This window comes from Callionymus lyra, chromosome 11 (assembly GCF_982586985.1).
Source record: "Callionymus lyra chromosome 11, fCalLyr1.hap1.1, whole genome shotgun sequence".
Taxonomy (NCBI): domain Eukaryota; kingdom Metazoa; phylum Chordata; class Actinopteri; order Syngnathiformes; family Callionymidae; genus Callionymus; species Callionymus lyra.
Window position 1 is genome coordinate 10534446 of NC_141828.1, and position 14533 is coordinate 10548978.

Genomic DNA, 14533 nt, shown 5'->3' on the forward strand with positions numbered 1-14533 from the left:
TCAACACGACTCTTTGTCGCACACTTGTCTACGCTCATTAACATTTGAGCAGCTCTGGGAATCCATTCATGGCATCTATTCATAGCCGACAGCATCTCCAAGGGAATCCTCTCTTTACTCGTCTCATTCCACCAGACCGTTCTCTCTCCCAACCAAGAAAACATTCAGACCAGACGAGTAGATAAAATATCTCTTTATTGAATCCTGTCCACAGCAAAGACCGTCTCTGGTCGATTATGGCTAAAAGAGCTAAGGCTTTTTTTCCCCACGATACACAGTTGGGTACCAACCAAGACGAAGACCCCCGGCGTCGTCCAGCTACTCACCTAGAGTTGTCACGCGTATGGTAAATATGCTTCACGAGCGTCTAACTACGTCACCACGAATATATCTCTAGATCACAACGACTGAGGGCGGAAGAGGACCGCCTCCTTCCAGGTACTGTCGGGAAAAGACGGTGATATTGAGGTTTTGGGTTGAAGCTGCAGCAGAGTATTTACATTGTAAGGGCACTTTCACAAGCAGTGTGTGGTCAGAAACTATTTTGCAGTTTATTTCTTTCTATCAGCTAAAAAGTAGTTAAAATCAGCGATTAGATAGTTTTAGTGTCACTGTTTATATTAATCTACCCTTTTTTTGTGCAATTTTAACCAAAAAAAAGGTCCTTGATACTATACTATATGTTTTTATTTTTAAGTACTTTTATGTAAAAGCAATAGTCACATTGTTTGGCTTTTACAAAGAAACTGTTTCTTTTTGAACACTCCTGCAGGAGCCATGGAAAAATCAACTGTTTTTCAAAATGTAGGTAATAAAACTGCAAAGAAATTGCTGAAAGTGAAGAATGAGAAAAAACTAAAGAAAAAAACAAAAACAAGATCAATCGTAAATGACATTATTTAAAAATCTTAATTTGATTGTTTTTAATGTTAAAAGCATCTTTTTTATGGAGTATAAATATTTCAACATATATTTATTTCCAAGAAGTAAAATTCTTTATATTTTTTAAAGCCTTGATTATTTTAAGCTTTTGATTTATGTACGTATACATATTTATAATTAAATGAAAAAATATTTGAATATTTACACATTTGTGAACGATAATGAATATACACATAAACAGCATATATATATTATTTTTTAATTGAAAAGGGTTTACTATTTCCCCTCAGAATGAAAAAAAATGTATTAAATAAATATTAAAACGTTCAATTTGGTGCTTTTACTTATAATAACAGCTTTTAATGCTCAAGATGTTTCTTCTTTTATTTACAACAACGCAACAACAAATGAAATAAATAATTCAAAAAATACATAAATAAATAGTTTAAGCTCATTGATATACTGCTGAATTAAATTTTTAAGTTTTGAAACATATGGAGGGAATTGACGGTTATATTAACAAGCTGATAAAAATGGAAGAAGCCATGTATGAGGAGAAAAGTGTTGCTGAAGTCACACCTGATTTTTTTTAAGAACATCTTAGCACCGATATCTTAAATGTGCTGTGTTGCTCTCTAGGCTCAGATAAAAATCTAGAAACGCTTTGTTAGCTAAAGGGATTATTTTTGGAGCTTGTGAACGCGCCTCGGAGAAGAAGGCCGAGGGAAGGTCGGACGGAACAGTTCTGGCTCGTGGAGCGCACCGAGGCAGTAGGTGAGAAGGAGTCCGGCTCACAGCGGCCTCACTTGGATGACGTTGAGCCGATCGGATCTGGACGACTCTCCGCCCCTGGAGGTCATGTCCAGACGCTGCAGGTCGTCGCTGGTGATGATGAAAACGATGGACGACGAGTTGAACGTCACCCTCTTTTTGGGCCTGTTGCGGGCGCCGCACGCTTCGGACGCCACGATGGGTCTGATGGGCCGCTCCACGGAAGCCAGGGGGCGCTCTTTGAAGCTGTGCTGCGTCCAGGAGAGCCGGGAGCAGAGCAGCTGCAGCAGGCAGCGGCGGAACTGTGGGAGCGATAAGATGAAGAACATCAAGAAGAACAATGAAGAATCAATGAAGAACACCGACCTTCCGGCTCATGAAGACGTAGATGAGCGGGTTGTAGGCCGTGCTGGACTTGGCAAAGAACGACGGGATGATGGCCACCGTGGGGGAGATCACTGTCGTCCTGCTGAAGGCCTCCATCATGGACACCACAGCGTACGGCGTCCAGCACACCAGGAAGCAGGTGATCATGAGCAGGAACATGACGGCCACTTTCTTCTCGTAGCGCAGGATCTTGATGATCTGAACCGTCTGGAGGTCCTGGATGGAGCGCAGCTGCAGAACAGAACCAGGGGAACCACAGAGGGTTTTAAATGGCGCAGTTGTCGCTCCTCTATGGAAGTGTATCAGTGCCATCAGAATATTGTTGTTAATAATGTGTTTCAAATGTTGGAACTTTGTTGGTTATTTTGATAGAATGTAAAAAATATCATAATATTTTTGGTAAAATGGAATTCAATATGTAGTATATTGAAAGGTTGATTTAAAAAGATTGTGAATATTTTATACATAGAGTTTAAAATTGGAATTCTAATAACTGAAAAATATTTATTCTAAATTCAATATTTTTTAATCCATAGCGTCTTGAATTCAGTACAAAAATTTGGTAAAGTGCCACCAAAAGATTGTGAACAGCCTTGAGATCTTCTGCAGGTCGTGGCTGAAAAGTATGATTAAGTAGCTCGGTAATCGCTTGGCTTGGTCTGGTAAACAGTTTTATTGAATTCAAAAGGCTACAAATTGACGAAATATTGAATTTAGAAAATATAATTTTTAATTACAAAAAAGTATTTAATGTGGAAAATATTACTAAAAAAAAAACAATACAATAACTGCAATATTTCAATAAAGAAAAAAAACAAAGATTAAACCTTTGAAATGTTAAATTAAATATTCCGATAGTACTTCCATATTTCATTTTCAAGGTTAATTCTATCTATTCTACACACAACAACACACCTCCCAAACACAATGATTTTCAAAGCAGAAAAAAAAGTGCCTCCTGAGTATGTCTGACTCAAATCAATGGTGACTGTAATAATCGACAAAATGCACACAGCTGTATTGATGAATTCACTGAGAGGGGGTGAGGAGAAGAGAGGGCAGTGGAGGAAAATAAAGTTTGGAGCGCAGAGTTAAACCTGTGACACTGTTTTGTTGATGGCTAAGTGACTTTGAGGGATTTAAAACACTTAAACCCGTTAAAAAGAAACATAAGTGTCAGTTCCAGTTCAGCAACCGGTTCAGGTCCTACCAGAGCATCCCAAAACAGCTGACTTCAACTGGCAGAAAAACGAATTATTAAAATCCAGGAGTGAACATTTTTTAAATATCCAGAACCTTAACAGCTCCAAGTCTGAGACCATGGTTCTCAGTGGAAAATATATGGGACCTAAGATCCGATGCTTCTCCAGGTGGAGTTCTTTCTAGTATTTGTGTTTTGTATAAAAGTGAGGCGGGAATCAATAGATGCAGAACTTAATGGGAAAAGAGCTGAGCCAGAACACAAAGCTATACATTCACTTCTTACACTTTAAATTGTGGTCACTATTAATTGAAAGAAACAAGATCACAGATGAAAGTTTTTCTCACAGGATGTCTTGTCCCAGTCATCTAGGAGAGACTCAAAGTACAACCACTAGTTCACAGTATCTTTGCCAGGAACCCTTTATACAAATAACTCAAACTTCCCCAACATCTAAGGAACAAAGGAATATCAATCACTCAGTTGACCTCAGTGTTCCCAGTGGTGTTTTGAAATGAGGAACAAGCCCCTGAACATAAAAATCGAATGTCTTTGCAAAGAATCTTTCATTATTATTGTTTGATGGATCTTTTCAAGAGATCATATATATCTAAAGTATTTAGGGATTCATACACGGAGGAATATAAAGCCAGACAAAGATGGCGAGAGTGTAAATCCAAGGTAATTCCCAGAGTAAACATCGTAAGAGCTGCTCGTCTCGACAGCTGAAAAGAAAACATCTTTGTTTTGAAGTTTGTTTTGAACGTCATTTCCCAGAAACCTCCAAGAGTCTGCAGACAGAATTCCCAGCTGCTCCGGTGGATGTTTGGAGCTCCCACGGTTCCCACCGCACCGCATGAATAATGCCTCAGAGCCAGGGATGAGCTCTTCTGGGATTTTGCTTCCGAGTTCGGAGGTTTTTCGAGGATGAAGGAGCTTAAACCTCCACAACAAGCTCCGCAGAGCGAGTCTGATATTTGCAGTTTTCCTCCCTCCTCTGTTCAAACACCATCTGCTCGACGCCACAAGGGGACTAATTACATCCACGTTTTAATCTGCCGCGGTCGCGAATTATCATTTGCTCGAGCGCTCGGAAGCCCGACCGGGAAGACCGGACGTTAATAAGAAAAAATGGCAGGAGGCGGCGATAATAGAGGGAAAGATGAACGAGTGCAGGAGGGCAGCACGGGGGTCGACCAGTTCCTTTTTAATAATAGCAAAGTCAAGAGTCAGCAAAACTTAATTCAGCCGCACTCAGCTGAGTGACATTCCCACATCTGGAGTGGAACAAATGAGAAAAAGAACTAATTCCCTTTTGAATTAAGTCGAGCTGAGAGAAAGTTTTTAGGTCAAAGTTGAGATTATGAATAATGGATGTGGCTGTGAAGGGTGCTGATGGTTAATCCTGTTATAAAGGTATTGTTAAATCATATCATGAAGTGAATCAAAACTCCAGATGGACGTTTAATTCTAATATATAAGTAAGGTGGAATATAGTAATATTTATTTGTAAAGATCTTTCTAGACCAAGGTCATAAAGCGCTTGAACAATCAAAAACAAACGACATTAAAAAATACCTAATAATTTAAAAACTGTAAAAGGCCAAGACAACATAAGACAAACACAGAAGTCCCAGAAAATGTTGCTTATCCATCAAACACAGAGGGAGAAGAATATCGTTCCAAAGCTTAGGAGCAACAGTCTGGAAGGATTTCTCTCCTCTGGTCCTGAACCATGTTCAGGAACCATCAGTAGATTCTGATCCACAGGCCTCAGAGCCCGAGCTGGGGTGTAAGGCTGGATCAGATCACTGATGGAAGGTCTGACCATGAATAGATCTGAAAGTAAGAACCAGAATTTTAAAATTGATCCTGAAAGAAACTGGCAGCCAGTGAAGAGTTTTAAGGATTGAGGAAAATGCGAGTTCTTCTACTAGAGCAGGTATGAATTCTAGCTGCAGAGTTTTGTATTAACTTATCTGTGATCTATTGAGTTATAGTTGTATGATACATTTGTGTTCCATTATAACCCTTTTTCATGATTGAAGAATGTTAAAAATGTCATATTAGTGAGTGAATTTTCTCCGTTTGGCACCAAAACAATACTGAACATAATTGTGTCAAAAATGGAGAGATAATGAATTTGAATTATAAACTTTTAGTCCTGGACTCTGAACATTCAGTTTCTGGTCCAGGTGTTATTATGTGCTACGACCATATTATGACCTCAACCTCAGAATATCCATGTCAAACAACACAACTTTTCTTATTCAAAAAGTACTTCAAGCTAGTTTTCCAACATCACTCTCTGCGCCTCACTCCCTCTCATTGAAGTCAGCTGTGGGTTTTTCACAGATTTTTACTTAATCATCTGAAACATCTGTTCTCAGAAACTGACTTTCTGAGAAACCTGTTATTTAATAAATGAAGTTTGCATTTTTATAGAAAGTATAAACTTTTACAGCACATCGTGTATTTAAAATCAATCCAGCTTTTCTCTCACTTCTCGTCTGACCTTGATTTCGGCTTTTATTCAAATTTAATTGACACGTTGTCGGAGAATGGATTTGCTCTTAAATCTCTTACAACAAAGTAAGAAGCAAAACTTTTTAATGACTACCTGAGGATATTCTGTCTTTAAAGTCTTTAAATTCCCATGAAAAATAAATGCCGACTCACCATTTTGACCGTGTACAGGATGTTCCCGTAGCAGTAGATCATGATGCCCACGGGTACGAAGAAGCAGGCGAGCAGAAAGAAGAGGATAAAAGAGGCGTCGTTGGGATCCTTGGACGCCCAGTCCAGCGAGCACCCCAGCCGGTGGATCTCCAGCGTGTACCGGTTCCACCCCAGCAGCGGCGCCCCGGTCCAGGCCAGGGAGTAGAGCCAGATGTGGGCGATGGCCCGCCACGCCCAGGCGAAGTCCACCACCTGAGCGTGCACCACCCGGATGTAGCGCTCATAGGCCAGGGCGGCCAGAGTCATGATGGACACGATGCCTGAGGAGAGAGAGAGAGAGGGAGGTGTGATGAAGAAGAGGGACAGGATCTGGGTCAGCGGCTCCTCAGTGACTTGGTGGTCAGACTTCCATCATCAAACAGAATGATAAGGATTGACAGCCGAGGCTCAGAGTCCTCCGAGCTTTGACTGAATTCAGATGATTTCCCTTCAACCTGAGTGTTCACACTTCTTTCTGTCACCCTTTAGAAAACTTCCTCACCTTGGACCCAACACCTACATATCACCCAGGAAAACTGACAAAAACTTGACAGATATAAGAGCAAAGTTATATTTAAAGCCTTATGTGCTTCTGTTTTGTTTCATTTTTAAGTGACTTTCTTTTTTTCATGTCAAGGTATAACAAATAAGACGAAAAAAATGTACTCAAAAAAGGTGCAAACCAACAAAGGAAGGCAAAAAAAAAAAATCAATGTAGATCATGTTTCTGTCAATGTAGACATAAAAAAAACATAAACAAAAGAACAAACACAAACCATACATAAAGCAAGAGATTTACTCAAGAGTGACATGAACAAATAACTGAAGAGTGTATTAGGAAGATTGTGATACAAAACGTGTCATGATACACGATACAACATATTGCAATATATATGTGATACCGTAGTTTCAAGGATATATGTGTAGAATTGTCGAGTACTTGACTCTGGTGTTGCAGGATTTAGAGACCACATGAATCTTGACGAAGTTGTAACTGTTTTCATTTGTTTTGAAAACAAAAAAGGTCCAAACATTAGCTTATAAAAGCGGCTGGAGTCTGCTGTATCCTCTCGTCCTCAGTCATTGTTCTTTGTCCCTGTAGCAGTGAAGGATGGAATGACTGCTGAAGTTTAATTGCAACACCAAAATAAACAAAAGCTTTGACTATTTACAAGTTAAATGTAAATAAAATGCAATTATTTTGTTTTATATTCACTTAATTTGATTATAAACCATAAAACTATGATTAAAATAAAACAATATTAGAAGCCAGGGAATAAAACCCCAAAACCTTTTTTTTTCAAATTCAATACAGTGCTGTTGAATATTGACACAGTATCGTGGTATTTAAGTACAACAATATTTTCTCACAAGACTAATTAAAACACAGACTAAATTAATAAATCGAACATACAAATTTGCAAAGTAATACACATGTACTTAAACAACCATGATTACATTTAAACATCAATAAACAAAACACAAAAAAACTAATAAATTAACCAACCTTAAACTAAAAAAAATGGCCATAACCAGATGAAAACATATAAAAAAAAGATTGATCTAAAAAAATAAATACATTTCAAACTTTCAAACATTATCATACAAGGATGGAAACCAAAACATAAACTAAGAGAAATAAAAAGTCAAAAATACCAATGTGAGATTAACAAACGGGCAACAAATAACAGGAGAAAATTGAACTGTAAAATAAAAACAAACAAAAAGATATTAAGTAAACAAGCATAACAAAAATAAAGACAAAATTAAAAGGATTAAAATAGAAATATAAGACTAGAGATAAACTAGAGAAACCGTAAATAAAAGAAGACGCCACACAAAAACAGACGTTACCAACCTTTGTTAATAAACTGACAAAAACTCAAGATCAGGCGAGATATTTGTCGGATACACAACATTAAACACGTCCATAAAACGTCACAGCTTCTTGAACACACTCGTCTCCACCAGCGACGCACACTTCAGCGTGTGTCGATTCAAATGTCACGCAATCAACACAAAGACGTGGACACACTTCTACAAGTGTGTGTTTGTGTGTTTGTGTGTGACACCTGACTCCAGCCACAGCAGGAGGTGTCTCCACGGTGGAGGACGCTGGAGCTATAAATGTTCACGTGAAGCAGCAGAACGTGTGCACATGTGTGGACTCGGATTTCCTTCGACGGTCGATAACGTCATGCGTGCTCCAGGTCTGTCCTCTCGTCGGCAGGACAAGGTCACGGAGGTGACGGAAACATCCTCCACGTTCTCCTGTGAGGACGTCCTTCAGAGGTTCTACGTCTGTGGGGTCTGCCTCTTAACGGTCTAATGAGCTCATTAACCCGGTCCTTCAGAGATGAGAGTCCCCCCCTCGAGGAGACCAGGTCTCATTCACACATTTCTGCCGCAGAGTTGCTTAGAGAAGTGGGACGAGACGAGGGGTTTGGACGAGGCTCGTCCACCTCAGAGAGACGAGAACCGTTGACGTCATCACCTGACAGGCTGAGTTACAGTTTGAATCCGCTGTGGGCTCACGGCAGCCTTTTTTTTCTACATCCATGGAACTCCAAAAACATCGCCCAGTCATTGTCAGCAGCTTGTTCAAGATACATGAGATACATGTCAATCAACCTATTAACCCATCGGGTCACCTTGACCCCGAGGGCCCCGAAAAACAAGCGTGTTTCACATTGACCCGGACGCAACACAAGGGATAACACGAACGCATTTGTTTCCGGGGCCTTTTTCGGGTCACCTTGACCCTGAGGTAACACAAGGGGTTAACACTCTTGGGTACACTTTTGATTTAAAATTCAGCATGCTCACCTCGCTTTGAATATCACCTTCCCCGTCCATTTTAGCGGTTATTTGCAGGAAATTAATTAATTAACTTTGAAAACGAAGAAACTGATTAAAAAGTAAAATTTTCTCCTCAATTAAATCGTCTTTCGTCGTATGTTCAAATGAATCGATAACCCCTAGGGGGCGCCAAGTTTAAACACCCTTTTAAAAACTGTTGTATCGGAACATTCCCTCATAGTACAAGATCAATATGATATTCATATTTGTCCACTAGATGGAGAACTCAGTTGTTGAGCTTATCGGAAATATGAAACAAATATTTGGCAACAACTTCTTCGCCGTCATCTCGCCCGATCGTTGCAACGCCACCTACCGGCCTGGCATGTGTACTACATCTTTTAATTTATATTTTAATTTCAGTGATTTTTAAGTCTATTTATATAATTAATTAAGTTAATTTCAATGTTAATCACAGTCATTGAAAAAAATGATGCATGTCAATGTAGACCATTGACAGTCGTGAAAAGATAAATTGTTAGAGAAAGAAATTAAAATAAATATATAACACATAAAATTGTTCAAGTAAAATCACTCTTACACATCAAAAAGGAAACATTCTTGTATTTTAATCTGATTTTTCCCTTTTGATGTGTCTAAAGATTTTGACTGAAGGGAGCAGCTCGGTAGAAAACGTAACCTATCGTAATATATCTACTCATCTATGATACTGGATCAATTTCTGATCCGGATCAAATTAAATTACTTTACTACTTTAATGAACAAATATGTGTGTTTCTTTCCGCTTCCTGAGGTAACTCCACAAATAATTACGTTTTTAATGTTTTTGTTGCATCAAATAACACATTGAAATAAAAAAAAAAAATCAATTAATCTGCAGAAGATCTTTAACATTAAATCTCAATGATCAGGTCAGTCAATAGTAAGTGATATACTTTGTATTTTCCACTAAACTTCACTGTATTTGTCTTTTTTTCAAATGCTCTACATCTTAGAAATACTTCCTTAGCCATCATTAAATCTTCCCAAATTGAAGATAATCCCACATGAATGATCCATATCACTCCTGGTCCAGCAGCCTCTCACCGAACAAGCTGTTGCTGAATCCATCCCAGACGCAGGTCGCGTGGCTCCAGCTCCATCCTCTCCTGACGCACGAGACGAAGGTGAAGTTGATGCCGATGAGTGACACCAGCAGGTCGCTGAGGCTGATGTTGACCAGCAGCAGGTTGGTGGGGCTCCTCAGCCGCTTGAACCTGCAGTAAAGCACGACCACCACCACGTTGTTGCAGAAGCCGAACACGCCGATGGTTCCGATGGTGATCGCCAGAAGTTTGTAGGTGCCGAGCGCGAACAACAGGTTCGGTTCCGAGGAGCTCCTCTCGGTCCTGGACTCGTTGAAGGGATTCATTGGCTTGGGAAAGTGTCCAGCATGGTGGACCGTGAGGGAGTTGCTGGAAAGGAAGGAAGGAAGGGGGGGACCACCTGGATTCCGCTCGCGCGCGCGTGTGCCTCTGCGCTCCCCGCGCGCGCGCTGCTCATTCAAACACTCGCGAAAAAGTGGGTCAATGTGACACCGTCAACGCGCGCGCGTGCGGGCAGGGAGAGGAGTTTCCGGTTACGCTTTCAAAATAAAGCGTGTGCCGACAATCACCGTAGATGGACATAACTTAATGAAAGAATTGGAAATTGCAAATACGACCCTCTTTTGACACACAAAGCTTTTTAATAAGGGCCATTAAACTGTAATTTATTTTTGTTAAAACATTTAACTTTAGAATGGTAATATCTTTTATGATACATTTTATGAAATAATTAATTCGTTTTATGAACTTTGTCTTTGTTATTTTTCTTTGATCTATGTTCTTTATCTTTAGACTTAGATTGTATCATCTTGTTCTTTCTCTTTGTTCTTGTTCTTATTTTGATTTTGATTTATTTGTTTATGAAAAATTGCTGTATTTTCCGTGGCTATTGGAAAAAAACAATTTCAATAAAGTTTTACCTTACCTTTCAGACATTCTCTGTCACAAGGTGATTTATATTAAAACAAACAATGATTAATGACAAGGTCTTGCTGAATAAAAACAGCAGAATATCAACAACAATAAGACGAAAAATGTAGTTAAAAAAAAGAATATCAGAGAAAAAAACGATTAAAACAGAGGAAAACTCCATTAATGAAACATTTTATTAGTCAGAGTCAACATTTACACAGTATCTACAGTAAGTTATTCGTGTTCCTTGCAACCGGAGAAGACCAAAGATTAAAATAAGTAAAATAAAAATACTCATCATGTTGAAAGTTCAAATCTTATATCATATATTGTTGTTATTAATATCTGGTAATTAGTCCCTCATAGTTAGCTGGAAAAAAACAATATACATTTTCAAAGTGGTTTCAAAGTAAATATGTATCCGCTTTATGATTTGTATTTAAATACTATTGATAAATTATCATTTATTTTCCTTAAATCATTTTTTCCCCTCTCCAATTCAGTCTTAAGGACACACAATACTTCATGCCAGCAGGTGACCTCCTTTTCCCGAGAGCCTGCAGGTGGAGCCAAAATTAGACCTTTTTTTTTTTTTTTCGACAATAACTGCTTGTTTACACGGAAAACAACAACAACAAAAAAAAGGCAGATGAGTCATGCTGCGTTGAATATCACCGCATCAACATGTATTCTGGGGTTTAAAGACTAGTTCCTTTGTCACTCCAAAAAGATGACAATGACGATTAGAAAAAGTATAATTTCATATATTTTACATGTATTGTATATGTTTAAGGCTGAAAAAACCGAGTTTATAGGCCACATTTTATATATTTTTTATTGTTTTCGGTATTCCACACCAAACAAAACACTAACGCGAATCTGGACGGAGATGAAAAAAGGGTCATCTTGACCCGGACAGCAACCGCTAACAAGGTTATTGAAGTAAATCATCCGACAACCTTCGGTTTGACGTTGGCGTTCGGTAAACGTTGTTGTGGAGACTGTACAGCTCTTTGAATTCTCGGTCCACTCTTCTAGGTCTTGTTGGGTCATAGAATGTGTCCTTGTATATTCAAGCTGGACATCAACCCTGAACTCCTTTGGTTGGTTAGATGAACATTCTGCAACACGTTAGCGAGACAGTCGAACAACAGCTTTACAAGGTTGTCTTCTTGGAAGGAGACCGAGAGGTCGGACAAAAGACTGAATGGATTTTTAACTATATTGAACAAACTTTGATCTTGAGATTTCTCACATCAAATGTTATCGTTTATTTGGCTTTAGCTTTATCGTTAAGTATAAACAGAAAACAAACTGAAATTCAAAGTGAAACCACATAATATTCCACTCTGCTGTTGGTGTTGAGTCAGTACTTTAGGTTTGTCCTCTAAATCTACAAGCAGGCGTCCAGAGGTCATTCACCGCCGGTGGGTTTTCTCTCTCAGCATCTTCTCTACTTTCCTCTGTCGAGCACCTGCAGTGACAGTGACTTTTGTAAAGACAGTGTCGTCAATATAATGTTTAGATTGTTACAATAATAATTGAACGATCTAGTGTTGTGTACGACAATTAATTATCATCCAAAAGATCAAATGTACAATAATTGTCATGGTTGTACGTGACCTGCAGATTTGTATGTATATCAGTGACTTGAATGGTAGAATTAAACATTTCATATGTTGAAACCAAAAAAAAAAAAACGTGATTACAGCTGGAGGAGGAGTGAAGCCATCATTATGTCATAATGGACTCTCGTAACCTCTCGTTTGCCGAGATTTCAGACGGGGGAGAACTATATAAAGTAATAAGTTTAAAACATGGTCATGATTTACTGCATATTGGAGAGGAAAAACTTAACTTATCCAACCCTAACCCTAACCCTAACCCTAACACAACTGTTCAGTATGAGTTTTTCCTGACATTATTTTAGAAAAATCAAATCATTTTGACCAAAAGTGCTTTGTTGTTGTTTGGTCCGAGAACTGACATTAACCAGAACCAGACCTGAAACGTCGCTCTTTAGATGTCTTGTATTTAAGATAACATTTTTTTTTTAATTCCATAAAAAACAATTAAACACTGTATTAAATAATTGATTTGAACTCTAATTGATTCAAAAAGTAGGAAGAAAAAATAAAATCTACTCATCTGCACTTTCAGTTTTCTGTCTATTAATGTTTAACAGTTTTTAAAACGTGAAGATTTTGTTATTCGTGTTGGTGTTATACCTTATAGACATCATGCTGCTGGCAGGTCTCTTTAGTGAAAGAGACGTTTTCTTACATAAGAGCGATTTGCAGTCGGTGAGTTCAGGACATGAACTGATACTATGTCACCTCAACGCCTGTTAACGAGAGTCTGAATGAAGCCATTTATATGAGAAGCCATTGGAGACAAAATTCAGTTTTTCACTCACATTATCAAACCCTCTCACACTTACTATCAAACTCTCTCACATCAACCATCAAACCCTCTCACACTTATTATCAAACTCTCTCACATCTACTATCAAACTCTCTCACAACTAAAATCAAACTCTCTCACATCTACTATCAAACTCTCTCACACTTAATATCAAACTCTCTCACATCAACCATCAAACCCTCTCACACTTATTATCAAACGCTCTCATATCTACTATCAAACTCTCTCACACTTCTATCAAACCCTCTCACACTTACTATCACACACTCTCATATCTACTATCAAACTCTCTCACACCTACTATCAAACCTTATCACACTTACTATCAAACGCTCTCATGTCTACTATCAAACTATCTCACACCAACTATCAAACTCTCTCACATCTACTATCAAACTCTCTCACACTAAATATGAAACTCTCTCACATCAACTATCAAACTTTCTCAGATCTACTATCAAAGCCTCTCTCACCTTCTATCAAACTTGCTCACATCTTGGGGGCGACATAGCTCAGATGGTAGAGTGGTTGCCTGCAGTCCAAAAGGTTGCAGGTTCAATACCAGCTCCAGACAAGCTTGTGTCATTGTGTCCCTGAGCAAGACACTTCACCCTGATTGCTCCTGATGGTGAACTTGGCGCAAGTGTGCAGCCTACTCCCATCAGTATGTGTGAATGGTTGAATTACCTAATACTAATAAGGGATTCTAAAAAAAAAAAAATCTACTATCAAACTCTCTCACATCTACCACCAAACACTCTCACACTTACTATCAAACTTTCTCACATCTACTATCAAGCTCTTTATGAGCACTTAATAGTACATGTATGAGTACTCGATTGTACGTGTATGAGTATTTGATAGTGAGCGTAAGAGATCTTGTATATAAGTGCACGAGAACTTGATAGTGAGTGTGAGAGAACTTGATTACACCAGAAGCCGCCCCTTTTTTAAGGAACTTCAAAATAAAAAATTTAAATCGTTGCTTAATTTCCAGCATTTTAATACAAATTGTTATCATGTTATTTCTGATATGATCACGTTATTTAATTATATTGCCGCATTCATAAGGTAATTAATAAACGTGTCTGCTGATGGACATCATGTTCTCCTGAAGTCCGTTTAAGCGTTGTTCTTTCATCTTTCTCTGGCGTCAGAAGTAGGATGGGGTTTGCAGATTTTAAGAGTTGTGGCCATTTTTTCCCCATTGGCTCTCTAATGATGTCATCAGACGCTTCCCGAAGTGATTATAAAATTTAAATTTGTCTGTAGAAGTTCGAGCCTCATCCTAACTTATGCAGAGCAGCAATCTTCACCGGATGAACGAAGATGA

General features: G+C 38.6%; 1 protein-coding gene across 1 annotated transcript; it reads right to left on the reverse strand.

Annotated features, from left to right (window-relative positions):
- Positions 1–1268: 1268 nt before the first annotated feature.
- On the reverse strand, positions 1269–10325 carry opn3 (opsin 3). Its single transcript, XM_087802487.1, has 4 exons — positions 9866–10325; positions 5921–6240; positions 2020–2271; positions 1269–1955 (listed from the first exon to the last, which is right to left on the reverse strand). The coding sequence occupies exons 1-4, from the start codon at positions 10188–10190 to the stop codon at positions 1674–1676; spliced, it is 1179 nt and encodes a 392-aa protein (XP_087658613.1). The 5' UTR covers positions 10191–10325; the 3' UTR covers positions 1269–1673.
- Positions 10326–14533: the final 4208 nt, after the last annotated feature.